The following is a 26,607-nucleotide window of genomic DNA, read 5'->3' as shown; positions in this document are numbered from 1 at the left end:
TGAGACCTTGGACTAATAGTTTTTGGGATTTAGGGGGGAGAAGGGGCAGGACTTTCCTCAGAGATTTTAAGAGGCCGAAGCAGGTCCCTGCCACCTTCTTGGCTTGTGGGGTGAAGGAGAGATCGGAATCGATCCACACACCCAGACTTTTCACCTCTTTTTTAGGATCAGGGGGCGGACCCAAACAGGCTGGCCAGCTGTCCAGGGGAAGTGAGGCTCCTTTCGGGCCTAGTATAAGGACCTCGGTTTTTGTCCCGTTGAGTTTTAGGGCTGATCTGTTCATCCAGTGATGGACCTGCGTAAGGCAGTTGAACAGATCAGCTTTCTGTTGCTTGGGATGGGACAGAGACACCACTAGTTGAGTGTCGTCGGCGTAGCTGACGACGCTCACTCCGAAAGGGATGATAACCTCCTCCAATGTGGACATGTAGATATTAAATAAAGTGGGGCTCAGGGAGGAGCCCTGAGGCACACCACATTGGAGGGGCATTTCGGAGGAGCGGGCGTTCTTTTCCCAGATCTGGTAGGACCGTTGGGCCAGGAAGGATGAAAGCCAGGATAGGGCTGTGTCTTTCACTCCCACCCTAGCCAGTCTTTCGATTAAAAGTTGATGGTCAACTGTATCGAACGCTGCACTAAGGTCGAGGAGGATCACTGCCACTGATCCTCCCCCATCCAATAGTGCTCTTGCCTCCTCTACAGCAGCCAGAAGGGCGATATCCGTGCCCTGTCCAGGTCGAAAGCCTGTCTGGGAGCTTTTTAATTTATTATTGGCCTCTAGGAACTGAGAAAGTCTCCTATTGACCAATTTTTCTGCGACCTTGCTCACTCCAGGCAGTAGGGAGATGGGTCGGTAGTTAGCCAGATTCTCGGGGTCCAGTGTAGGTTTCTTCAGCAGGGCTTTTACCACCGCCTTCTTCCAGCTTGAGGGTACAGCTCCTTGTTGGAGTGAGGTATTAATCAAGTGGGTGAGGGAAGGGATGATAGTGGGGGCTACCTCTTTAAGGATACGGAGAGGAGCAGGGTCACTAGGGGAGCCGCTCTTCATAGAGTTGAACACATTTCTCACCTCGTCTACCGTGACCTGGCCCCACGTGGACAGGCAGGTGGTGGTGTGTGGGCAAACGATATTTTCCTCAGGACTGGAGGGGGGGATAGATTCCAGAATTAGTCTGATTTTATCGTGGAAGAAATTGGCCAGTTTCTGGCATTTCTCCAGATCGGCTTTAGGATCGGCAATGGGTCCTGTTCCTTGTCCTTGGGGTTTAGACAGCTCTTTAAGGATGGCGTATGCTTCCTTACTGGAGCAGCCTGCTTTCTCTATTCTCTCCTGAAAAAACATGCTTTTGGTTTTATGGATAGCAGTTTTATAAGTCAGGAGAGAAATAGAGTAGAGGTTCTTGTTAGTTGCTGTTTTGTCGCGCCTCCAGGAGCGTTCGGTTTTTTTACACTCTTGACGCAGAGTTTTAAGCTCAGGAGTGTACCATAAAGCTGGTGGTATTCTTTTAGGTTGTTTCAGGGTGGTAGTTATCGGAAGCAACGTATCCAGAGAGGAAGTGATCCAGTCGCTGAATTGTTTGTCAGCTATATTGGGATCAGATGAGAGCGCAGGAGTGGACTCTGCAAGAGAGGAGGCCCAGATCTCCGGTGATAGTTTGCGCCATTGTCGGTCGGTGACTTGGGTTTTTGGGATCGAATAAGTGGGAGTGGGGATTTCCCAAAAGAAGGGTACCAAAAAGTGGTCCGTCCATGGTAAGGTCACCGGTGGGTCAGTGGTCATTGTTGCTATGTTGGTGAGGATCGGGTCCAATAGATGGCCTTTATCATGGGTGGGCTCATTATTCACTAGACGGATGTCTAGAGATGTTAGATCGTTCCTAATGTCCGATGCTGCTCGATCCGTGGGGTCCAAGAAATGGACGTTCAGGTTACCTAGTATGAGGAAATTGGGGGCAGAGGAGGCTAGTTGTGAACTGGATTCAACAACAGCATTGATGAAATTACCCGGGGCCCCTGGTGGGCGGTAGATTAGAAGCCCTGCCAGGGTAAGAGCTGGGGCGACTTGGATGGAGAATTGGCCGCTCTCACAGTCCTCAATACCAGCGTTGGTCATACGGCAGGTAAATTGTTCCCTGTGGATTATAGCTATCCCGCCTCCTCTTCCTCTTGGTCTATTAAGTGCTTGACAGATGTACCCAGTGGGGAGGGCCGTGACAACATCCGAGTCGGTATTGTCAGAAAGCCATGTTTCCGTTATGAACAGAAGGTCAAGCTCCTGGTTCTGAATCAGGAGGTTCATTTCGGTGGCATGTTTGGGGAGGGAGCGGCAATTAAGAAGTCCTAATTTCAGAGCAGAGATGGGTGGTTTCGAGGTGGAGGTCAGATTGCATTGTGCACAGGTCGAGAATGTCTTACCTGCAATAAGCGAGTGGTGGCAGGCTAGGGTATTCTTTGGTCGTAAGTTGTATAAGGTATCCGCTGTATACGTTACTCGATCCTGAGGGGTACCAGGCATAGTGACGGGGCCTAGGGCCTTCTGGGCCCGGACGGGCCCAGACGGGCTTGCCTTTGGCGCGCCTTCGGCGCGCTGACGGCGCGCCCGCTGCGCCCGTCCGCTGCGCGTCCGGAAGTTGCACATCTTAAATGTGCAGAAAATGGGGCGGATGGGCGTGGCCTAAAGTGGGCGTGGCCTCTCTCCCTCGCCGAGAATGGCGGCAGGGAAGTTTGTTGGAAGCTTAGCGTTGCAGCGAAGGGGTCGCTGTTCTGGTGACTCAGAGCCCGCTTCAGGAGGAGAACGGGTGAGTGAGGTTATATTTAAAAGTACAGAGTATTTCGGCGAGTAAGTGACACAAATACAATTTTTTAAAAAATGGAGGTTCTTCTCCCGGCTTCCGCCTCAGGAGTTTTCAGGATTCTAAAGAAGTTGCGCTGAAGGCAGCGTTTAAGTACCGAGGGCGGCGGGTGGGCGTGGCCTAAAGTGGGCGTGGCCTCTCTCCCTCGCCGAGAATGGCGGCAGGGAAGTTTGTTGGAAGCTTAGCGTTGCAGCGAAGGGGTCGCTGTTCTGGTGACTCAGAGCCCGCTTCAGGAGGAGAACGGGTGAGTGAGGTTATATTTAAAAGTACAGAGTATTTCGGCGAGTAAGTGACACAAATACAATTTTTAAAAAAATGGAGGTTCTTCTCCCGGCTTCCGCCTCAGGAGTTTTCAGGATTCTAAAGAAGTTGCGCTGAAGGCAGCGTTTAAGTACCGAGGGCGGCGGGTGGGCGTGGCCTAAAGTGGGCGTGGCCTCTCTCCCTCGCCGAGAATGGCGGCAGGGAAGTTTGTTGGAAGCTTAGCGTTGCAGCGAAGGGGTCGCTGTTCTGGTGACTCAGAGCCCGCTTCAGGAGGAGAACGGGTGAGTGAGGTTATATTTAAAAGTACAGAGTATTTCGGCGAGTAAGTGACACAAATACAATTTTTTAAAAAATGGAGGTTCTTCTCCCGGCTTCCGCCTCAGGAGTTTTCAGGATTATCACAAGCTCATGCGGACAACGACAACATGGGGCTCAGCGGTGTGCCTGTTTATCCAGTTACGGTATGATGCATGCAATAGAATGTGAATACCAGAACTAAGGGGTATAACAGAGATAGGGTGTAGGTGTGTGCACACTTATATTAATGTGCCTCCTTTCTTGTATGCAGGGCTTTTTACATGAGGCTGAGGTTCCTCATAAACCGCTGGTGATCCAAGTAATTCAGAAGGTCTCTGGACGTGTGTTGTTTCCTTACTTGGCAGCATTTGTTATTTTTTCCCATTCCCTGTCTCCCCAGTGTGCTTTTACGCAGGGCAGTGATCTTGCTGCACTCCTTGTGTGGCAGGATATAGGGGAGTCGAGGAAATCGCATCCTTCCATCATCCCCGCTGGACGACTCAGCAGGTCAGTGGCATTCCATATTAGACAGGCCTGGGAAGTGGCATGGAGAGCATGGGACCAACGTCTGCGCAAATCCATCCCACTCGGCTTGACAAATGCAAAAAGAACAATTGATGAACAGAATGCAGAGCAATGTCATACCTTCACCCCAGTACGGAGATCTGGGCCTAAACTATTGTTTTTTTTGCTCCCCATGCCATTCCAGTTTGAACCCAGCCATGTGCATATCTGTCTTGACCCTGCGCACAGTGGGAACAGTCCAGACCGAACAGCCAGACCAGGTCCTACCTGGACTGGAAGAAGCATCCTTGGGCCGGTTTCGGGGTTTCACCTCTCATCAGCCAGGATAGCTTGACCCTAAGATTGCTTTGTTCACCCTAAGTTGGCAGGGTATGCCCAGACATGGGTCCCTTGCTGACTTTGTCACTGGATTCAAGTTAGCCTGGCTGATGAGGGGAGATACCCAGAAACCAATCCCAGGATGCTTGTTTCCGGTTCAGGGAAGACCTGGCTTGGCAGTTCAGCCTGTGCTGTTCCCATGAGGCACAGGGCCAAAACTGATTTGTATATAGTTGGGTCTGAACTGAGGTGGCGAAGTGAGCTAAAGAATGATGATGGATTCAACCCAGTTCTGTGACTGGCGGTGTGAGTCTGAAAAGTTTCAGTGCTCCGTCCATCATCTCCTTGTGTTTCCCCAGGGGAACACGCATGCCCTGGTCTCGCAAGGCAACTGTCTCCCAGGGAATGGAGGATTACAGGGAACGATCGAAGATCCCAGGACTTTCGCAGGAGGTGAATGTCTAATCAAAAGCATTGGCAGAAGGTACAACAAAACAATATCTCTCTGAGTGGTGAAATGGTTGAGTTGGTGTTTCCAGTGAGACCTAGATCTCTTGTGGTCTGGAGTTGTTTCAATTGTAAACTTCTTGTCTTACCTAGCCTCACCATGTATGGCTTGAAGATCGGAAAACACCTTTCATTCCGTTATTTTGGCGGGCCATCCTCCAATCGAAGAACTGCCGGTTGGGAAGCATCTCTTAGTACAGAAATTGATGAGAGGCATCTGTCTTCTCCCTTCCTCCATAACCAAGGTATTCGTTCTTTAGGATGTGAATATCCTCCTTAATCTCTTCCTGTCCTGACGAAGTAACATAACTCTCTTGGAACAAACTATCCAGTTAGTTGGCTATGTTGTTGTGCCTGATCTCACGCAGTAGGGTATCTGACATTAAAGGAATGGGCATTACAGGAACAGAATTTACCCAGGATAGGGTTACTTTCAATGTGTCTAGTCGTACCAAATGTAATTCTCGAATGATATCTTACTCAGCATTTGATGGACACCCTAAACTTTATGTAGTGAGATGTATTAAACGTCATCAAGCCATGACTGGTGAATTTAGGCCCCAGGGAGAACGTTGACTCCTCATTGCTTTGCAGAAGCTTTTCCATGCTGTCTCATCCCCAATCATTGCTAGATGTGTTCAGTGGGTGATGCAGGATGCTGGTATCGATATATCCACGTTCTACTAAGTGAGCCATGGCGTTGAAAGCCTTCTCTTTAGGGGCTCGCCTGGAGAACATTCTGAACTCTGCAGATTTATCCTCATATTCTATATTCAAACTATTCTCCTTGAAACCTGTGGTAGACATGACATCCCTTGTGGTCAACAAGCTTTGAACAAGCATAATCCTTGCTTCCGGTCCGGACATAGAATGAAAAGTGTCCTAGCTTTCGTGAGAAAAGTTTCAATTCTATTAAGGACACGAAGAAGAGGATTATCCCATACAAGATTTACAAAATTCCCCACTTGAACTGGCCATTCAGATTCACCTCTTTGGATACCATATGGAAGTCTGTACTCTATTGCGTAGAACTGCGAACCTTTAAGCAAACTTGCAGAAGGCAAGAAAAGAAATGGTGTCTCCACTACTACACTGAGGAAAAAAACAAATACAAATCCTGCCTGAGTACTTACAAGGTTATGATTTTTACTGCAAAAAACGGCTAATTTTCCCAAAATTTTAAGCAGCCAGAAACTCTTCCAGGGAACACTTTTTAATAGTGACCAAGCTCACAACAGAGCCAACCAGATATACCATGAGTCCCAATCAATCTTTCTGTGATTCCTTTGCCAACTTCTTTCTTCAAAAAGTATCCAATATTTATGGTTCCTTTTCTAATCCCAGCAGTCTGCTTTTTAACATTAGTACTACCTCCAACTCCAGCGAGCCCAAGTTTGAATCCTTTTCTCCTCCTTCAATTGAAGAAATCACCCAAATGATCAAATCCGCAAGATCGGGATCTCCAGAAGACCCCTGTCCACCAAAGAGACCTACCTCTATTGCAGAGACATTAGCGCCCACTCTGACCAGGATCTTCCACCACATGTTTTGCTCTACTACTTTTCCTGTAAACTGGAAAAAGCTTACGTTTTTCCGCTCCATAAAGAAACCATCTCTTGATCCCAACGAGCCTCATAGCTACCGCCCCATATCGTGCCTCCACTTGCCCGTCAAGCTTATTGAAAAGGAAATGAAGTCCCAGCTAGTTACATTTATCCTTTACAATAATCATCTGGATGAAATTCAGTTTGGCTTCCGCTCCGGACATAGCATGGAGACGTCTCTACACAAAGCAATAGAGGAAATAAAAAAATCAAGGCGGTATAGCGGCCTTGATACTTCTGAACCTGCCAGCGGCATTCAACAGTGTATCTGAATGGTCAGGTGATCTTGAATTTTGGGCATTGGAGAGTAGGGCCTTCATATGGATGTAATTCCAATTCCAAGAATTGTTCTTCAGTGGCAACTTTGTGTCTTTTCACGGAGGTCGTCCTTGAGTTCAAGAAATATGTCGCTTTGACATTTCCAGGCCCTCAGCAAACTTGTCTAGTCAGTCCTTCATGAAAGAGACTTATTGCATTTTGCATAGAGGAAAAGCCAAGTAGTAAATAATGCCGACACTTAGTGATTTCTCTTTTATAGGAGAAATTCTGACAGCTTCTCCTTGGGTTTCTGTGCCCTGTAAAAGGACATTGTTGTAGCTTACTCAAAGTGGAATGGACAAACCGGCATTAAATCAAAATGTGGCTTTCATAGACTACAGGGAAACTATCTTCACATTTGCACTAGAATACAGCCAAACCAACAAGCTATAAGAGACCATCATTGGAACCCAGAAGGTAACCAACAACCAATATCTGATTTCTTGGACTCCAAAGACTCCAGCCTGGACGCCACAATGGAAGAGGACGATCTGTCTGACTCCATTAATGCTTGACATATTATGCTTTGACCCTTGTGTATTAGTACCTAGTATACCGAGTGGGCATTGCATTACTTATGTTACTCCTGCACAGATCTGTGCTTGTACAATTTCAGTTCACGCTACTTCTCCCTGTGACGTTGTTGTTCATGCCACTTGTGCGGGTTTTCTTTTTACTGGCTCAACTGAAACAAAATGTGAACACCCAATAAAAGAAGTCTTTAAAAAAACCTGATATCCAACTGGTTCTTAGACTGGTAAAAAAACAGCCTACTTTTAATAGGATGTCATGTTATATGTGACTAAGAGTCACCATGGGATCAACTATAGGATCCTTTTTCATTCTCAATGTGATACTTACATGGTCAGAAAAAAAAACATCGGCAAGTGTGAAGAAGTCAGTGACACCAAAGTATCATACACTCATTGATGTAGTTGAGCACAAAACCAGGCCCGGAGAAGGCATGGGAGAGACATCGATTTTGACACTTTTAGCATTACAAGTCTAAATTACAAAATGTGCAACCATCGGAGCACTGGTTCTAGGTCTCTCTCTTTAACTGCATCACTGCAGCAGTTATTTTTACGCTACGCGGCTTTTTTCTAAAAGCCGCGTTAGATGACGAGCTCAGCTCGTCATCCGCACACGCCCCCCGTGGCTGATGACGAGCTGAGCTCGTCATCAGCATCGAAGGGGTTAAAGAGCTGCTAATTACTTAACCCACTTGTGACCGATTTTCAGACCATAATTTCCAGGTCTGTTAATCTGACAGTAAGCAACAAAAAATAGTACCATGTTGAAGCCACCTCACTTTAATTTAGTAAACTGGCGTCCCAAACTACAGTGTGTGTCTCTTAAAGACAAACCGTGCATAACGTCTAACAATGTGAGAATCTTGACTAAGATGCCATGGACACCAAAGCATTACAGCTCTGTTGGAGATTAAAGCTTTAGCATTGTACTTTCTAAGGGTGTTAGGAATTTTCACCCTTCGTACATTTTCCTGGTTTACATTTCCCTTCTCCCGTGTGAAATCCTTCTGTGCATTGAGATAATTTTCACCGCCTGGTTAGGTAATTTTCACACTAATCATACGAATGCACACTTGACAAAGGTTTGCAGATTATTTTAGTGGGTAGGTTTACCCTTGACAGAGTTTTTCTATGTAGAATGGCTCTGCACAGAATAGATAGTCGCTGTTTTCTGATTAGAATATTTCACGCAGAGCCATTGTGTTAAATACGCAACAAATTGTGGTTAAAGATATGGCTGCAAGTAAGGCAAACATGTAAAAGTGAAACACTTTGAAACCTTTGTGAATCTGCATACTTTTCCATAAATTGGAGCAAAAGGCTTGAAAAAAATAAACTTACAAATGAACACACTTAAAAACTTTGCACACTTTTAGAATCACTACTAGGCAACAGGAAAGGTTTCAGCAACACAATTCGAGCCAAACACAAATAAATCACCTTGAACAAAATAAGTCAATGGCTCATAACCATCCGCTGGTTTTAGCGAAGTGGTTTAGGCTTTATGCACACACTATACACTTTATGTTTATTATATACTAGCATTCATTTGTATAGCACATGTCTGTGATTGTTTGTGACCTCTTTTCACTGTGTGCTTCCTGAAGGCTACGCTTCCACTTGGACGTGGGATGTCCTACAACTTTGATTCTGTTTCGTGGGAAGCCGTGTCCTTGTCTCCAGGTAGATCTTGGCCTCTTACCTTCTCATGATGTTCCTTGACCCAGCCTCTTATGTGCTCCCTTTCACCCACCTTGCTGTGAACTCTTCTTGTCCCAGTCTCCCTGTGCCACTGGTATAAGCAGTGTGACATGGTCTTCCTTGGTCCATGCCTCCCTATGTTTTCTCTTGTCATCGCGTTGCCACGTCTTCTCTTGTTCCAGTCTTGCCAGCGACACTTCTCCCAGCGTTATTTTTTTTCCCTTCCCCTGTGAAGCAATCTCACTGAGCCCTCTCATACTTCTCTCCCCATTGTCCTGTGAAGTTTGCCTGCTCTGTCCAAGGGCGAGGCAAGAATGCCCAAGACCCCAACGCAAGCCAGGAAAATTGATCTTCTACCATCAGTTTGGTAGTAAACTATGCAGCCATAAGTGGGGTGCAGTGGGATCCTCACAGCTTGGGCCCCCAGTGGACATTGGCAGCGATGCCCCTCCCCACGTCAATGGCTCACCAATCCCCTGTCTCCCACGCCCCCAAACACATACTGCACAGCGCCTTTTACAAAGAATTGAAATTACCGTCCAGAAGTATGACTGCGCCGGAACCTTTATCAAGGACATCCGCGATGCTGGCTGTGGACGTCAGCTGCCCTAGAAAAGAACAGAAGAGGAGAGGCGTTACCACCCAGGGATGAGATGATTGCGCTTGACAAGGTGCCAATATTGACTTCATAAAACGACAAGACGCATTCTTCAGATAGCTGGCAGCCTCAAAGCCAGCAGGCTTCAAGGAGCAAATGGCCGACACTCAATTAGACCTCCCATTATGGTGTAATACGTATAAAATGAAAGCGTGTGGGAGCAGGGAGGACAGGAAGCCATAAACGCGCTTGAGAGACACCGTAGTCTCTCCTGAGCTGATGGGGAAATGAAGCAGGCTTCGCATGTGCACGAGGGGCTCCGGTCTTAAATATTTATGAGCCCGGCCAGATTCCGTCTGCCTCATTAACTTCACACCCCACTAATTAATTTCACATCAAAGCAGTTGTGGAGACATTTAAAGTGTGGAATTATAGAAGTATTCAGAAAGTAAACACTCGCCATCTTAGTTCCTCTGCAATGCTGCTCCTGCACGCAAAGTAAAGCTGGAGGGACTCACGTCCATGCCCGCGGAGGAAGTTAGACTTGGCATCTAGAACACATCATCGGCTTCAAGCCATGAATGTCCTTTCCTTGGTTAAGAGCTCTGCTAAAACTAATTGATTCTAACGAGGAAACCGGCACCGGTGCTAGACTCCTTATGTACTGTCAAACCTTAATACCTACCTTTAAGAAAGTGTTATAAAGGCCATATTTTGCAGGAGAGCCACAAATAGCATCTGCCTCAAACTATTTGAAAACAAACCGTAACTTTAACCAGGACTGCCTCAGAGGGTGTCACTCTGGGGGAGTTACATATGGCGCTTTCAGTCCCCACCTCCATTAGGTGCCAGACCAGCCTTTCTCAAACTGTGCCCGTGCCCACTAGGGGATCGCAAGGCCCCGGTATCGGTCACATTTAATGCTGGTGCTTGATTTTTAACTCACTCCTGGTCCTGGGCAGTCCTGATGCTCAAAATACTTTGTTTGCAAAGTAAACAAAGTATTTTGTATGTATATTCCTTCTGCCAGTCAAAGCGCCGGGACGCCTCTTTGCTGGAGCAGCTGTGCGCTATAGAAGATGAGATAACAACAAGACACCAGCGTATTAGCACGATTTTGTCCTCAGTGGTGCGTGTTTCGAGCAAAGTCTTATTTCAATCAAGTTACAGCAGATTAACCCCCTTACATATTACCACGTCTTCACATCTACCCATTTTCGACAAGAACAGTTATCATGAAGGGTCGAAGTATTTTCATCATTCGGACTGGGGACGGGGAGCATTGAGTTACAGGTCAAGCACAAGCTTTAAATGTTATTGATTCTGACCCAGCCCTATTTACCTTCCAAGCAGAACTGGCATGCAAGTCATTACATTAAACTGGCAACGTGGTCTAGTCTCTCTCCTGCTATGGAGTGAGGCATACCAGCTAACAAGACTAAAACACTGCAGGCTGCAGCCCCAGATTAAGGCAGAGGCAATGGATCTACAAAAACAGAAACCCAAGAAGATGCTGCAAATTTCTCAAGGTCAGGAATATCTGTGGATCATCTCTTAAAGGAGCTCGATTTCAACTTCTGTGCACAGAAGGTCAGAAGCAAACTATGCCTGTATTTCATTTTTTGTTACACAAGCCAAAGAATGTCCATGGGGCTCAAAAATAGATTATGTTCTACCAGACTTTCCATGGTCATGCCATAGAGCAATTCCTGGGCAATGCTCACAGCTACTCCGTGTGCCATCCAGAAGGGTTTGTTACTGCAGAGAGGTGATAAACAAGTTGCTTACCTTCGGTAACGATCTATCTGTAAGAGACTTAAATTAGTTATAGAATCCTTACCTTAGAATTACCCCCAGGCGTCAGACGATCTGGAGAAATTTTCTTCAGCAGTACCCCTGCGCATCGGTAGGTGGCGTCGGTCGACTGTGTTAGTCGTTGGCGTCATGATCGTCAAAATGACTTCGCTGTACCTACTTAGACACCACCCCAGTGCGCTGAGTCAGTTCTTAACACGACATTCCTCGCCAGAGGCGCAGAGCCATGCAAGACACTTACCACTGGTGCACAAAACTAGGGCACTGGAAGGGAGTCCCTTACTCTAGAAGTCAATTCGCAGAATGGAGAGGATGGGTGGGGTTGTAAGGAATCTATAACTAATATATGTCTCTTACAGATACAGTTCACACTAGAAAGTCCTGGAGAACTGAACGGCCAAAGAAACCGTCTCTCCGGACTTGACTATCCAGGCGGTATTGTTTTGTGAACGTGTGCAGGGATGCCCACGTGGCTGCCTGGCAGATGTCACTGAGGGGGGTCTCCACGTCCCAAAGCTGTAGTGGCTGCCATCGCTCTGGTGGAATGGGCGCAAAGTCCTACCGGAGGCTCCTTTTTCACCAAGGAATAGCACATTTCAATGCAAAGGACGACCCATCGAGAGATGATATGCTTTTGCACGTCTGGACCTCTCTTGGCGCCCACATAGACAACAAAGAGTTGATCATACACCTGGAATTATTTTGTGCGATCCAGATTTAAAGATAACTCACGTTTTGGATTCAGACGTTGCAGCCTCTCCTCCTATTTAGAAGGATGTGGGGGTGGGAAGGTGGGCAAAGTGATGGCCTGTCCTATGTGGAAAGAGGTAACCACTTTGGGAAGAAAAGAAGGTCGAGTTAGAAGGATAACCTTGTTCGGATGAACAGCAAGGAAAGGAGGTTTAGAAGAAAGAGCCTGAAGCTCACTCATCCTGTGAGCAGAGGTGATGGCAACCAGAAAAGCAGTCTTCAAGGTCAATAGTCTGAGAGGACAATTATGTAGTAGCTAGAAAGGAGCACACATGAGGTAGGTTAAGACCAGATTCAAGTCCTATTGGGGCATTACAAAAGGAATAGGAGGAAAGACGTGAATAATGCCCTTAAAAATCTATTTACAATAGGGGACTTGAAAATAGAAGGCTGATCATTTAGGCAAAGAAAGGCCGAAATGGCCAAAAGATAGCCTTTAAGGGTGCCCAAAGCAGAGCCCTGCGGGGCCAAAGAAAGAATTAAGAGGAGAACCTCTGAAAGAGGGGCAGAAAGAGGATCCACACCTTTTTCTGTGCACCATGCCACAACTTTGTTCCATCTACAGGCGTATACCGTTTTAGTGGAGGGACCCCTGACTACCAAGATGACATTACAGAAGAGGCAGTCTGATCGGTGGATCGATGGCCATGTTCAAGAGCTCAGGATATCAGACTCTTCGTGCCCAATCCGGAGCCACAAGAATGACTTGGGCCCGTTCGCGCTTGATTTTCTTCAGCACTCTGGGCAGAAGTGGTATAGGCGGAAAGGCATATAGAAGACCACCATTCCACTCGCGACGAAAAGCATCGCGCAGAACTGCTGACATTGCACGTTCTCTTCAGTGGTGAACAGATCTAACCAAGGCTCTCTCCACTGCTGAAAGAGACCTTGCACCACCACCTCCGAGTGAAAACGCCATTCGTGATCCAGCAAGCACCAGTGGCTGAGTTTGTCTGCTCTGGCGTTCAGGGAACCTGGCAGGTGTTGAACCACCAGGGACATGCCCTGAAGTTCTAGTCACGTGCAGAGGGCCTCTTGACATAGGTTCCATGACCCTACCCCACTGTGTTTGTTGCAGTACCACATGGTGGTGGTGTTGCCCGTGAACACCTGCACTACTCTCCCATTGACAGAAGGAAGGAATGCTTTCAGTGCAAGACGGTTGATGTGGAGCCCGGACTCCGCCAGAGACCAGAGGCCTCTGATCTCTGCCTCTCCCATGTGGCCGCCCCATCGCAGAAGTGATGCATCTGTCACCACTGTGAATTCTGGTTGGGGAAAGGAGAGGGATCTGCTGTCGACCTAATCCTGGTTTGTTAGCCACCACTGCAATTGGTGTGCAGTGCCCTCCGAGATCTGGACGACATCGGAAAGATTCCCCTGATGCTGAGCCCACCGGAACTTCAGGTCCCACTGTAGAGCCTGCATATGCCACCTGTCATAGTCCACCAGCAGGAAGCAGGGGGCCATGATGCCTCAGTGTCATCCTCACCGAAACCCTGAATAGAGGCTGAAATATCAGTATCATAGCCCAAATATCCATGACTCGCTGCTCAGGAGAATAGGTCTGAAACTGCATTGTGTCCAGAACTGCTCCGATGAAAAGGAGCTTCTGAGAGGGAATCAGGTGTGACTTCGGCATGTTGATAGCGAACCCCAGTGAGTGCAGGAGGTCTGCCGTAGTCTGGAGGTGGAAAACGACAGCCTTGTGCGAACTCGCCTTCAACAGCCAGTCGTCGAGATTGGGGAAGACTGGAACCACTGATCTGCGCAGATGGGCTGAACCACTGTCATCACTTCACACGAGGGGCGCTGGTAAGGCCAAAGGGGAGCACGGTAAACTGAAAAGGCTCATGGCCTACTGTGAACAGTAAGTAATGCCCGTGGGCAGGCAGGATGGGTATGTGAAAATAAGCATCCTGCAAGTCCAACGCTACCATCCAGTGTCCAGGGATGAGGGCAGACAAGACCGGAGCCAATGTCAATATTTTGAACTTCTCCTTCCGGAGGAAGCGGTTGACGTCCCTGAGAACAGCAAAAGGACGCAGGCCTTTGTCCTTCTTGGGCACCAGGAACTAGTGGGAATAAGAACCACAACCTATTCTGGCACAGGAACGTGCTCGATGGCTCCCTTGGCCAAGAGAGCCGCAACTTCCTGACATAGAAGGGCCAAGCGATCCTCCGACATGCAATGGAGTGTTGGTGGCATGGAGGGAGGGTTAGTCTCGAAGGGAGGGAGGGAGTAGCCCCTTCGGACCATCTGCAAAACCACCTGTCCCACGTGATGTTGTGCCAGTGGGGAAGGTGATGGTGGACCCTGCCGCCCACTGGCAACTGGTGGCCCTGAAAGATTGGACTAGGAAGGTTTGGAGGCTGCTGCAGAGGGGGCACTGGTGGAATGGCCTGCCCGCTGGTCCTCAGATCCACGGCACTGGGTCCCACGTCCCCGGACACGCTGAAGCTGAGTAGTTTGCACCGACCTGTGGCCCTTGGTGGAACATGGTGGGGCACCCATTCGGTAGCCATGAAAAGGGCGGAAGACAGACTGCACAAGGGCACGAGGCTCAAGCGCGTTGTCTCCATTGTTGCCAAACAGGTGACGCCATCAAAGGGCATGTCCAAAAGGGTTATCCCTGGAGAAGCCAGTGGACCTCAGTGAGGCGTAGAGTCCCTACCCTCAACAAGCGCACAGGAGAGTACAGTCCGGGCGTCCCCCGGACACTGTGGCAGCACTTGTGCGACAGAGTCTCACACAGAATGGGAATAACGGGCCAAGAGACATGCAGTGTTCACCGACCGCCGCCCTAAACTGGTGGAAGAAAACATCTTCTACCCAAGATGGTCCAGCCTCTTGGATTCCCTATCTGTGGGAGCCATAGAGAACGTTCCTTTTGAGGGTGACGCTTGGACTACCAGGCTCTCAGGGGTAGGGTGTTGGTTGATGAAAATAGGGTAGCGCGGAGGTGGTGTCTGTCAATCATCCAGTCCACAAGAGCCCCTGTGTTGGGATTGGACCAAGTGCCCAGTAGGATTTCCATTAGGGCTTAATTGAGAGGCAGCAGGGGCTCCGAAGATGCTGCTGCCGGCTGAAGCCTCTAAGTCAGGAGGTTATTCCTGACTGGCACCATTGGAAGCTCAAGGTCTCAGCCGCCCTAAGCAACACCACAGAGTAGGAGCCTCCCTCATCTGTGCTCACAGTAGAGGTAGAAAGCATACCAGGGTCTGGTGATGTATCAAGACCACTGGCCTCACCCAATTCATCCCTTCAGATTTTGGTAATTACATTGCATACTAATACCACGCGTGCCATTACAACGCGGATATTACTATGCGATGTCAATGACAACAACATGCCATTACATCGCAAACCTTTACCACGAGTATGCCTTTACAACGCATGCCATTACAACGCAAAGGCATGCGTGGTAAAGCTATACTTGTGGTTAAAGTTTGCAAGGTAAGTGACAACCCTACCCCTACACAACCCTCCCGACCCCCAGTCCTCTCTCTACAATAACACTACATTACCCTGCACAACCCCTGACACTACTCTAAAACACTACAGAAACACTACAACACTACCCTAAACCCTAAAATACTACACTATACAAACACTACAGCACTACCCTAAACCCTAAAACACTACACAACTACACTACACAAACACTACAACACTACCCTAAACCCTAAAACACTACACTGCAACACTACCCTAAAACACTACACTACACAATACTACTACACTACCCTAAACCCATAAAACAGTACACTAAAACACTACCCTAAACCCTAAAACACTGCACTACTACACTGCCCTAAATCCTAAAACACTACACTATACAAACACTACAACACTACACTACTCCCACCCCTACACTACCCTAAACCCTAAACACTGCAACACTACTACCCTAAACCACTACCCGCACTACCCCCACCCTTACACTACCCTAAACCCTAAAACACTCCAACACTACTACCCTAAACCACTACCCACACTACTCCCACCCCTACACTACCCTAAACACTAAAACACTACAACACTACCCACACTACTCCCACCCCTACACTACCCTAAACCCTAAAACACTACGACACTACAACACTACCCTAAACCACTACCCGCACTACCCCCACCCCTACACTACCCTAAACCCTAAAACACTACAACACAACTACCCTAAACCACTACCCACACTACTCCCACCCCTACACTACCCTAAACACTAAAACACTACAACACTACAACACTACCCACACTACTCCCACCCCTACACTACCCTAAAACACTACGACACTACAACACTACCCTAAACCACTACCCACTCAACTCCCACCCCTACACTACCCTAAACCCTAAAACACTACAACACTACTACCCTATACCACTACCCACCCTACTCCCACCCCTACACTCCCCTAAACACTAAACACAACAACACTACCCACACTACTCCCACCCCTACACTACACTAAACCCTAAAACACTACAACACTACAACACTACTGTAAACCACTACCCACACTACTCCCACCCCAAGCACAATCAGCCTTACCTCTTTCCTCGTGGTTCCAGCGTCGCCGTCTCTGCTCCCGGTTCCTGCTTCACGGCAGTGCACGTCGTAGTGAGGAAACAGCCTCAGTTTCCTCACAACGACATGGATAGCCATTATATCGCATGCGTTGCAAAAGTACATGCGATGTAATGGTATGCGTAGTTTTTACTACGTGTTGTAACATTGCATGCGTTGTAACGCATGTGATGTAATAGCAACGCGTAGTAAAAGTTGTGTTGTGATGGCTGTTCCCCATCTCTTCAGTCCGGCTCCTCTAGCTGGTTTGCCAAAGGGTCAACAGACCCCTCCCAGTCCTCCTCATCCTCTCCTGGCTGCCACTCAGGGCGAAAAGGCACGCCAGGGATAAAGAATGGAGAAAAGTACCCCCGGGCGTCGATCTGGCTACTTGTCCATGTTGAGGGGAGGCTGGGGTTGACGCCTGCCGGGGAAAAAAAACAACGTAAGAAGTGGCAGAGGTGTCATCAAAGAAATCGGCGCCAGGAGGGGTGTTGTAAGGTCAACCTGCACTGACCCGGATCTAGGCCTGGATCCTGCGGTGCCGGCATCGAAGGCCTGGAGCCCCCAGCTGAGTCTGTGGAGACCGAAGGTGCACCGGAGGAGTCAGGCTGCCCAAAGAAGGAGTGGAGCGCTTCGTAAAATGCACAAAGCTGGGCAGGGGATGCTCCGATTCCCGGGAAGGAAGGGAAGCTTTCAGCTGGCTCCACAGGCGGAGCCGATGGACGAAGACCTTCCGCGTGCTGCGTCGCTTCAGCCGACGGATGGGGAGAAGGCGAAGAGGGATAGTGCTTCTTCACCTTCTTCTTGTGCTTCGACTTAGCGAAGACGAAGACATCGATGATGAATGGTGGTGGTGATTCTGCGACCGGTCCCACGACTTCCCTATCAACAGGGAACTCGAGCAGCAAAGAGCCGACTGCCGGCCCTCCAGAAGCTTTCGGGACCACTCCGGCAAAGACTTCATGTTCATGGCCTAACAGTCAGGGCCTGACAGTCAGAGCACGACTTCAGGTCATGGTTGCGGTCCAGGCACCAGAGGCACATGATGTGTGGCTCCATTACCGACATCAATTTGTGACAGGAGTCACAAGGTTTGAAGCCGGTACATCGATGGGGCATCCCTAATTTCGTCAAAAAGTGACTAAGGGTACCGCTCTCTGGTGCGAAAAAAGAAAGAACTGACGTCAGCACGCAGGGGCGTCATCTAAGTAGATATTGCAACGTCATTCCAGCGATCACGCCAACGACGAACTCAGAGTTGACAAACATCACCTAATGACACACAGGGGCACTGCTGAAGAAAAATTCTCCAGATCCAGTCTGATGCCTGGGGGTAATTCTAAGGTAAGGAATATATAACTAATAGTCTCTTTCAGATTTCTTTCTTTACAGTAAAAAAGCGTTCCCACCTCACGCCCATTAAAGCTAGGTGGATCGGAAATATTTGTTGTACTAAGTTTAGGTTGTGGTTCTAAAAAGGTTTGGGAAGCACTGAGCTAGAAAGAGCCCCAACTGCTTCCAGGGTCTGGATGCATCATACAAGGCCCTACATCACACGACTGGAAATTATGAGAGACAACATTTACACTAGTACAAAGTTGAAATTCAAGATCTTGAGGAGACGGGTTGCAGCATGTAACATGCCTGTGGGGGGAGAGAGGGGGTGTAAGAGTACTGCTGGATAAGCTATTGAGTGGAGCGCTGCCCCCATGCAGATGGGGGAGATCCAGGGTTTGGAAACATTTTCTGGAATCAGTGTCTGTAAGGAAGGGTTATACTTTTTTAGCGGTTACAGTTGGTACCATGTGGCCCTGGTTTTTCTGGAAATTAGTTATTTGTAGGTAAGGTCTGTGACGACAATTCAATTTTGCATTTCCTGCCATTTGCGGGTTGAAGTTCTCCAGATTCATGCCAGATAGGTAGACTTGAATGCGTAACCAATCAGAGTTGTTTTACAAATAGGAATAACTGTTTGTCGGGTTGGGCTTCAGACAGATGCTTAACATTCCATTCTGGATTAGCTTCAGGTGGGTGTTGAACTGCTGCATGCCACTGACTGAGTAGACTTTAAGGAGGCATTAGTGCCATTAGTGAATAGATGATCTGTATATTGTTAGTGAGTAAGGTTCTGAAAGGTTTCATGTAGAGATTAAAATAGTGGTAGTGATAATGGATCATTGGTGTGCTCCAGAGGATCCAATTTTTTGGGATGTGCAAGTTGATGACGGTTGGCAAAGGATAAGGTGAACCATCACAAGACTATATTGCAGAAGCCCAGGATGTGAATCAGTTCCAGATCGACTGTTGAACGTGGCCTAGAGGTCGAGCAAAATCAGGAGGCAGGGTTATTTCATGTTCTCAGAGAGGACAGCATCATCTAGTGCTTAACTAATAACTATTTTAAAGCGGCAGCATGCTTTGAAGGCAGATTTCCAGTCTCGTAGAAAATTGCTCTCATATTTATGCTCTTGTAGGCAGGGCAGAAGGCTGATTGGGTGGAAGTTGGCTAGGGTCATCTGGGTCCAAAGTTGGTTTCTTCAGTAGGGAATCATCTTTCCTGTCTTGAAACCAACCCAAAAAGTTGTTCACCTAGGGGAGAAGAGGAATAAAGGCCTGTCATAGAGATTTGATGATGGTAGAATTTGGTTGTCTTCTTATGCAAAGATCTTAAGTGAATTTAGGATGTTGGAAAGCTCGGTGCCCAAGAGGAATTTGAAAAACATCCAACTCGGAGCAATGGAGGATGAGAGGTAGTGATGCGGTCAATTTCATGTAGATTCGTTGGCTCCCATTTTGTTGATCATATTGAAAAATTGATATATGCATCACATTTGTCAGTTCCTTTAGTGACCTAAGCACGGGACAGAAAAAGATGACTACCATATTCATAAGTAGCACAGCTCAAAATAGGCAGATGTCCCGGAGATCTAATCCCCTAACACCAGAGTGGGCTCTCACTTGGGCTTGAGTCTGGCTTGAGCTACTGCAGCTGTTCACCAATCCTTGCAGTCTCCACCTGGTCCTCGGTCTTCAGAAAAGCAAGCTAAGAATACAGAGCAACTGCAGCCTCTAAGTGACCAAAGACAGTCAGAAAGATCTGAAAAGCAAATGGTAGATAGATACAGTTATGGAACCCTAAAATGTCTCTTCACTAATGGCTCAGTGGACTAATGCATCCACTCCAGGAGTGTGTTATACCTGGGTTACAGGTTCCAATTTTGGCTTTTCTACTCAGCATTTCATCCTTTAGAGGTTGATGCAATGATTACTAATAAGTTGGGGAACAATAAACATCTGTTAATTAGCGCTAAAAGGCCCCAAGGGGTGAGTGTACGCTTTACAAATATGTTTGTTATGGTATACTTCTCTTCCTGACAAAGTCATAAGAAGAGCATTGATATGCAAAAGAACACTGTTTTGAGTTTTTGCTTGGAATACTGAAATCGGAAAAAGAGAAGTGCTCTGGGGAGATACACATGCCCATTTCTTTTGTGTTTGAATTGGAAGGTTACATCCCTGGGTCAGGACTGCAGCAAGAAAGGTGGGGCATATTTCCTCTTTACAGCACACTGCAGTACATGTTTTACCTATTGTTCACATGTTTATACCATTGACATATTAACACATATTAATTGAAACATGGTAGGTGGGAAGTACTTTTGATGTATACAAAAATTAATTAAAAATTTATTCTTTTCCTAATAAATCTGAAACCATATATTTTTTTGGGTTACGGTTGGAGGGTCATGGTGTGAGACGCAGAGGAATGAGTGGGGTAGGGAAGTAAAGGGGGGTCTTTAAGAATGCCTCTATTTAGAAAAACTAAAAAGCAATTGCGGCAAATACAAATACAAATATTGTAGAAATGTTTTCTTGAAAAGGCTAGTGGTAATCATTTCTCTGGTTAGTGTATTTAAGATTATCCCATAGATCCTTTTGTAATCACTTCCCACATTCCCAGTGTAAATTGTGCTGGCATACCCTGAACAATGAGTCATAACCACAAATCCTTTCAACAATGCGTATAGGGAAGATGCCCGTAAGGTACAATTTTGTATATGATGATTGGTACAAAAACGTCAAAAAACCGGACAACTTCCAAACTAAATATTTCATTCTGTTAGAGTTTGGCATGATTCCACTGGTGGGAATGACTGGATTGTCATTTTAGAAAAATTCTACTATTACACAGGTTAGTCAGCCATGACAGCTTTCAGATTGGAGTCTGGACACTACTTTCAACATGAGACTGATCCATTTTTGGAGTAAAAGCTTCGAAAAGGTGCTCAGTAAGCTCAATAAACTCATCAAAAGTCGCTACTTTCTTTCCCTTTATCAAATCTTTCGAGCTCAGGTACCCCATACATCTAGAGCGCCCAGATCCATGATGAACATTTTCAGTCTCCTTAAACTTGATCCACTACAAATCAGGGGTTCGACCAAATCGATTTTCATCTTCTCGTAACCCTGTCAATAACCCACGTCCTAATCAGTTTCAATTTCCGACCTGGCGAGTAGCCAGCAGCTTAATAAGCACGTTGTTCTCTCCTGTGGAATGTGGTAAGCCTCACAGCCAAACTAACTTGAAACAAGCCATGTTAACACATTGCCAACAGAGCACAATTCTAATTAGTCCTTCATGATGCCTTCTAGCATTAAGCTCTTAACCACGAATGCATGACCCATGTCCTTCATGTTCTCTATTTGCACACTTTGTCTTCTCTTTTCTCTCTAACCACCTCTTCTTTCTCTGTGCACAACCCAATCCTCTGAAATTCTCTCTTGTTCTCATACATCTTTTTCACCATCCAATTCCAGATGCTTTACCTGGAGGTTGATTTCATGTAAGGTTTCAGGGCTGTATGGAATTTGTTCACATTGAGAGCTAGGTGTCGGTTGAGGTGGGTTTTGTCTCAGAGAGATCCACTTCTCTGTGCATGCCTTGGTAATTTAACAAATACTTCAATAGTGTACATTTGCTCCTGGAAGACTTTAATAGTATCATTTTCACGCATTTGCAGGTCCTCCGCATTCAAATTTCTCAATCCAGTCTCCTCAGTTTGTGCAATAAGATCCACTTCCCCTGTAGAGGGTATTAAAAGCTAAAATGTATTGTGTTACAATCATGAATTCCTTGAGGCCCAGACTCTGCTACCAGTGCCAAGATCCATCCCCAGGGAACATCCATGCAGGGGCCACCAGATGCCCCAATAGCAACACAGTATCCAAGCATTGTCCATACATTTTCCCTGGTGCTGGACATCCCTCTCTTTTCTTTCTTTTACGACTGCTCCCACCTGCTTCTCCACCTTCTCCTGGCACTGCCTCCCTTTCATTTCAATCATCTTCCCATGTCATGGGCATTCCCATTTGTCCCTTCCACCATCACCCTTTCTTTGGGACCTAAAATATCTGCTAGCTATCCACACAACCACATACAAACACCAATGAATAAAGAAGCACATTCATTTACAAAGTGGCCAGACTTTGCTAATGTTTATTTAATAAAAAAACAACGATTTGTGGATTTAGTACAGTTTTTGCTATTTGACTTGAAAAACACAAAGAGATTAACCCCTTCCCTGCGGGGCTAATTCCCCCACAGTGCGGGCTGGATGGGGGGGGGGGGGGGTGAGCACTGGGCCGCGGTGCTCGTGACGAGACCAGGCCATCATGAGTCACAGTGAAGTGTGTGCTCATGACGGCCTGAGCTCGTCACGATCCCGCCCACTCATTATTTCTCCCGCACAGGCAGGGAATATACCGCGCATGGGCTGAGCGGCGGCGTTATGACGAGACCAGGCAGTCATGAGCACAGCTCAACTGTGATTCATGACGGCTTGGTCTCGTCATGAGCACACAAGGGGTTAAGTTAGGTAGGTTCCAGGAATCAAGGTCATATTCTTAAAATCATCACTATATTTTGAAAGGAATGCTTGCCACAATTAATTTCAATAACTTGCATACATAAAAATCCCATATATCACAAACACCATGCTTTATTAGGTTATACATTGTCATGCTGTTGGAATGTGTTTATACAATGTCAATTAATGCCATGATGAGTGCAGGCCCGACAACAACAATATCAATAAATGCAATATCAACGTATGCCACAACCTGTGCCCACATGACCATGCCAGTACCCGTTAATGCAATGTTTGTACACACACACAACGCAGAGTACTAACCACTATAGGATCACGGCGAGCTACTTGGGCTCGATCCGTCAATGCAATGTTAATGTATATCATACCCTGTACCTGCACAGTAGCGCTGACACCAGCAATGATGAGATCGATGTATGTCATCATAAACCATGCTCAAATGACTCTACTGTTACTAGTAATAACAATACCGATGGACATTATGAATTAAGTATACGTAACCGTGTCAATACCACTAAAAACAATGTTAATGTATGCTATGACAACCGTATGCACAATGTTAAGGCTGTTGATAAAAAGAATACCAGTGACTGCCATATTATTTTCAGGACTTCCAGAACTCAGATCACTGCTGTTGGATTCACTCAAGGTGATCTCCCCATCAACCCCGAGTCAGAGATACATGTTAAGACAAGTTCTACAACCCACACCCATGCCTATTGAATACCAGGTCACAGGTGGGGTTTCTCTTAACCTAAAGAGAAACGCACGCAGAGGGAAGAACCCGATCAATCCCACAGATAGACATTTGCACCATAAACAGGTCTGAGGAAATTGGCCCCCAATAAAAACCGTTTGAAAAAGGAGTCCCGCCCCCCAAAATACCACAATGCTAGATACCACATGTAGATAGAAACACACATCCTATTAGGATATAATATGCACACAACACATAGAGATCACACGCTCTTTATGCCGGACATCTGGACACATACACACCAGCCCACACTAACTCTGCCCGAGGTTGAGAGCCATCTGTGTCCTTATCAGACGCCCGGATTTGTTGATTTATGAATGAGATGCTCTTTTGGTATGTAGAAAATTGCTTTATTGTACCTCAGCAGTAACAGCGGTCAAAACTTTGTACAGTGACAGACTTTGAGAAGACAGACTTTGTTGAGGCTCTCTCAGCCACAAGCATTTAATTAAACCAGTCTGTGTTTTGCCAATCGCCTCTTTTCTTTTAATTTATTTAGGGTAAACTTGTATCCCAGCAACAGTACAGCTTAACTGTGTTTGTTGGACAACATAAGCATCAGGATTATGCAAGACTGATACCACACACACCATTATGATATGTTGGCCTGTAGTCCTGCTAGATCACAATGCACCCTCTGTACCCGAAACCGGACCACGTACAAAATGGAACGTGCAACCTTGGAAAAAGACAAACCTGACTCTCCAAGGAAATTGTGGTAATAGATCTAAAACCCTCCATGTAGTAACTCATGTATACCCAAAGAGATACACAAGTAATACTCAGCAAGGCATTTCAATATTTATTGAAGCATTGTGATTCTTGTATAAAACAAGCATTTGCAATGCAATAGGTCTCGCAATTGCAAGATTTTGACCTATTAGCATTGTAAATGGCAATGCCACTTATTTATTTGTTTAAAAAAACTTGCAATAATAAAGGCATTGTCTTTTACAATACCAATAGGTCAAAGTTTCTAAAATGCAAGACCTATTGCATTGCAAATGCTTGTTTACGACTGGCATATTGATCTCAAATATCTGATAGTGATTTCATAAGTGTTAATGAAGAAAAAAAGAGTTGCAGTGAAATAAAATATTTGTCTAAGATCACACAATTTAAGCTGAAAAGCAGCCATTTAGCCAGGTTTTCTAATTTAACTTTGTGCAAATCAGCCAGGAAATGGGCACCTATGTGTCTTGTTAAGGCTTTGTTTTAATCTCTTTGTGGATTTTTCAGCAGTTTTTATATAGCGTGAACTCGACCCAAAAGTATTTGAGCAGTTTACACAACTGTTACTTATATTACACAAGATGATATTCATTGTTTATAGGCAAGGGGGCGATTAAGTGATTTACCCAAAAACACAGAATTTTGAGCCGATTCCTAAACTAGAAGCGAACATATTACAAGAGGGAGTTGGGAACTGAAAAGTGAAATAAGGCAAGGGGAGTGTAAGAGAGAAAAGTGGGAAGGGAAATGAAATAGTTATGAAAGTGTGGATGAGCTAATGAAAATATGGGGAAGAAGGTAGAAATGTAAAACAAAGCAGTGAAAGAAAATAAGTGATGAGGACTATGAAAGGAAAATAATAGAGGACAATAAAATTGAGAGGAGAAAGTAGGCGAAAGTAGGATGACACTAACAATGAGGGAGGAGGACAGAGGGAAAGAGATGAAGAGTGAAATTGAGAGTCGAGGAGAGGGACTGAGAGGCAGAATGACTAGGTAGATAGATAGATAGATATTGCACACTATACAAAAAGGTATTTCTAGGCCCTCACACTGATAATGTAGCATGTGAGGACCAGAGTTAGAACAGGTTAGCTTTAAGACTTTTCTTGAAGATATAAAAACTTTTCCTGGAAGACCTAATCTAACAGGACTTTCCACCACCAAATCCCCAAACTTCCTTGTCTATGCCCTTTGACAGTAAAAAGTTAAAAACCCTTGTGGCATAGGAAATTGCAGCCAACTGAAAGCAGCATTTTGCTAGGAAGGTACGCTCACATTTTCATTCAATGAAGAGGATGGGTTCCCTCTCAGCTTTTAAGAGAGCACGCACTAGCGCTTTAACTGAATTCTAGTGCCTGCAGGGAGCCAGAGAAGAGCTTGTTTAACTGGTCTGTTTTAGCTGATCCATAGGCGCAGCAGATTCCTGCCTGTTGGCTTTTTTGAGGCTTTGAGGTTTTAACTAACAAAGTGTCAATAGAGAACATTAGTGTGACCTGGAAAATAGGTAACCACTGCACCAATCAAGATGGCTCTAAAACCTGGTGGAAGGAGGGATGGTGCCCTTTTCAGGCTGGTGGAAAGATGACAACCACTGGGCAGAGAGAAATGGAACAAGTGAACATTGAAACAAGGTAAGGGACAGAGATAAAGAAAGAAGGGGGAAAGGAGAAGATGGAGGGTGTGTGTAAAAGAGGGGAATAAGAGTAAATATATAGAAAAGAAAGCAATGCGAGTGAAAAGAGGGCGGGGAAAAGGAACATGAGGGGTATGCAGTGATAGGAGGGGTAGAAGTGGGGGTAAAATGGAAAATAGGAAAGGGGGAGGTGTACAGAAAAAGTGAGTAAAGAAGGAAAATGAGGAAGAGAGAGTAGAGGGAAGCAAGGAAGAGGAAGAAGAGGGATTGAGTGAAATAAGGGAGGGGCATGGACAAGACGTAAAGAATAAATAAAGGGAAATGAGGGAGGAGAAATGAGGAAGAGAGGAGTAAGGAAGAGATAGAAAAAAGTACAGTGAAGACTAGAGAGGAAAAAGCATACTAGAGAAAATAAGAGAAAGAAGTTAGGGTAGAGTGAACAGAAGCACTGAGACAATAGAGATGAGGAAGGTGAGTTGAATAAAATGGGAGGGCAGGTGGGGGAAAAGAGGCGAAAGACGACCCATGAAAAGACTGAGGACCAGTAGAGAAAAAAGATGAGATACGTTGTGAAACGAAGGGAGGAGGCAGTCAAAATAGATGAAGGTTAAGGGTTACTGAAGAATACGGAAGTGGAAAAGGATGTATAAAAAGGATGAAAAATATGGGACAAAGTGGAAATAGAGATGAAGAAAGATAAACCGAACGGAGAAAGAGAGTTGAAAGTGTGTAGGGATTTACAACAGAGAAAAAAGTCAAAAAAGGAGAAAAAGAGTGTAACAAGGAGAAGAGATATGAGGAGAAGCGGAAAAAACATACAGAGAAGTGCAAGATAAGAAATCGGGGGTCTGAAGAGTGGTACCAACTATAAAAATAACGTATGCACATCTCGTATTTATTTTCTTTTAAGGCTTGGCAGAATGATGTCCCCCGTGGAAAGAA

The 26,607-nt window shown here is 46.1% G+C and overlaps 1 protein-coding gene across 1 annotated transcript in view; it reads right to left on the bottom strand.

Moving 5' to 3' along the window:
* Positions 1-26,607, bottom strand: part of HSD17B4 (hydroxysteroid 17-beta dehydrogenase 4) — an 883,985-nt gene that overhangs the window by 384,013 nt on the left and 473,365 nt on the right. Inside the window, exon 15 of the mRNA XM_086961070.1 lies at positions 9,453-9,524. Coding sequence (XP_086817196.1) covers positions 9,453-9,524 — 72 coding nt within the window. The remainder of the gene's footprint in view (positions 1-9,452; positions 9,525-26,607) is intronic.

Source organism: Lissotriton vulgaris, chromosome 3_1 (genome assembly GCF_964263255.1).
Source record: "Lissotriton vulgaris chromosome 3_1, aLisVul1.2, whole genome shotgun sequence".
Taxonomy (NCBI): domain Eukaryota; kingdom Metazoa; phylum Chordata; class Amphibia; order Caudata; family Salamandridae; genus Lissotriton; species Lissotriton vulgaris.
Note: the sequence above shows the minus strand (reverse complement) of the source record. Positions and strands in the feature narration are given on the sequence as shown.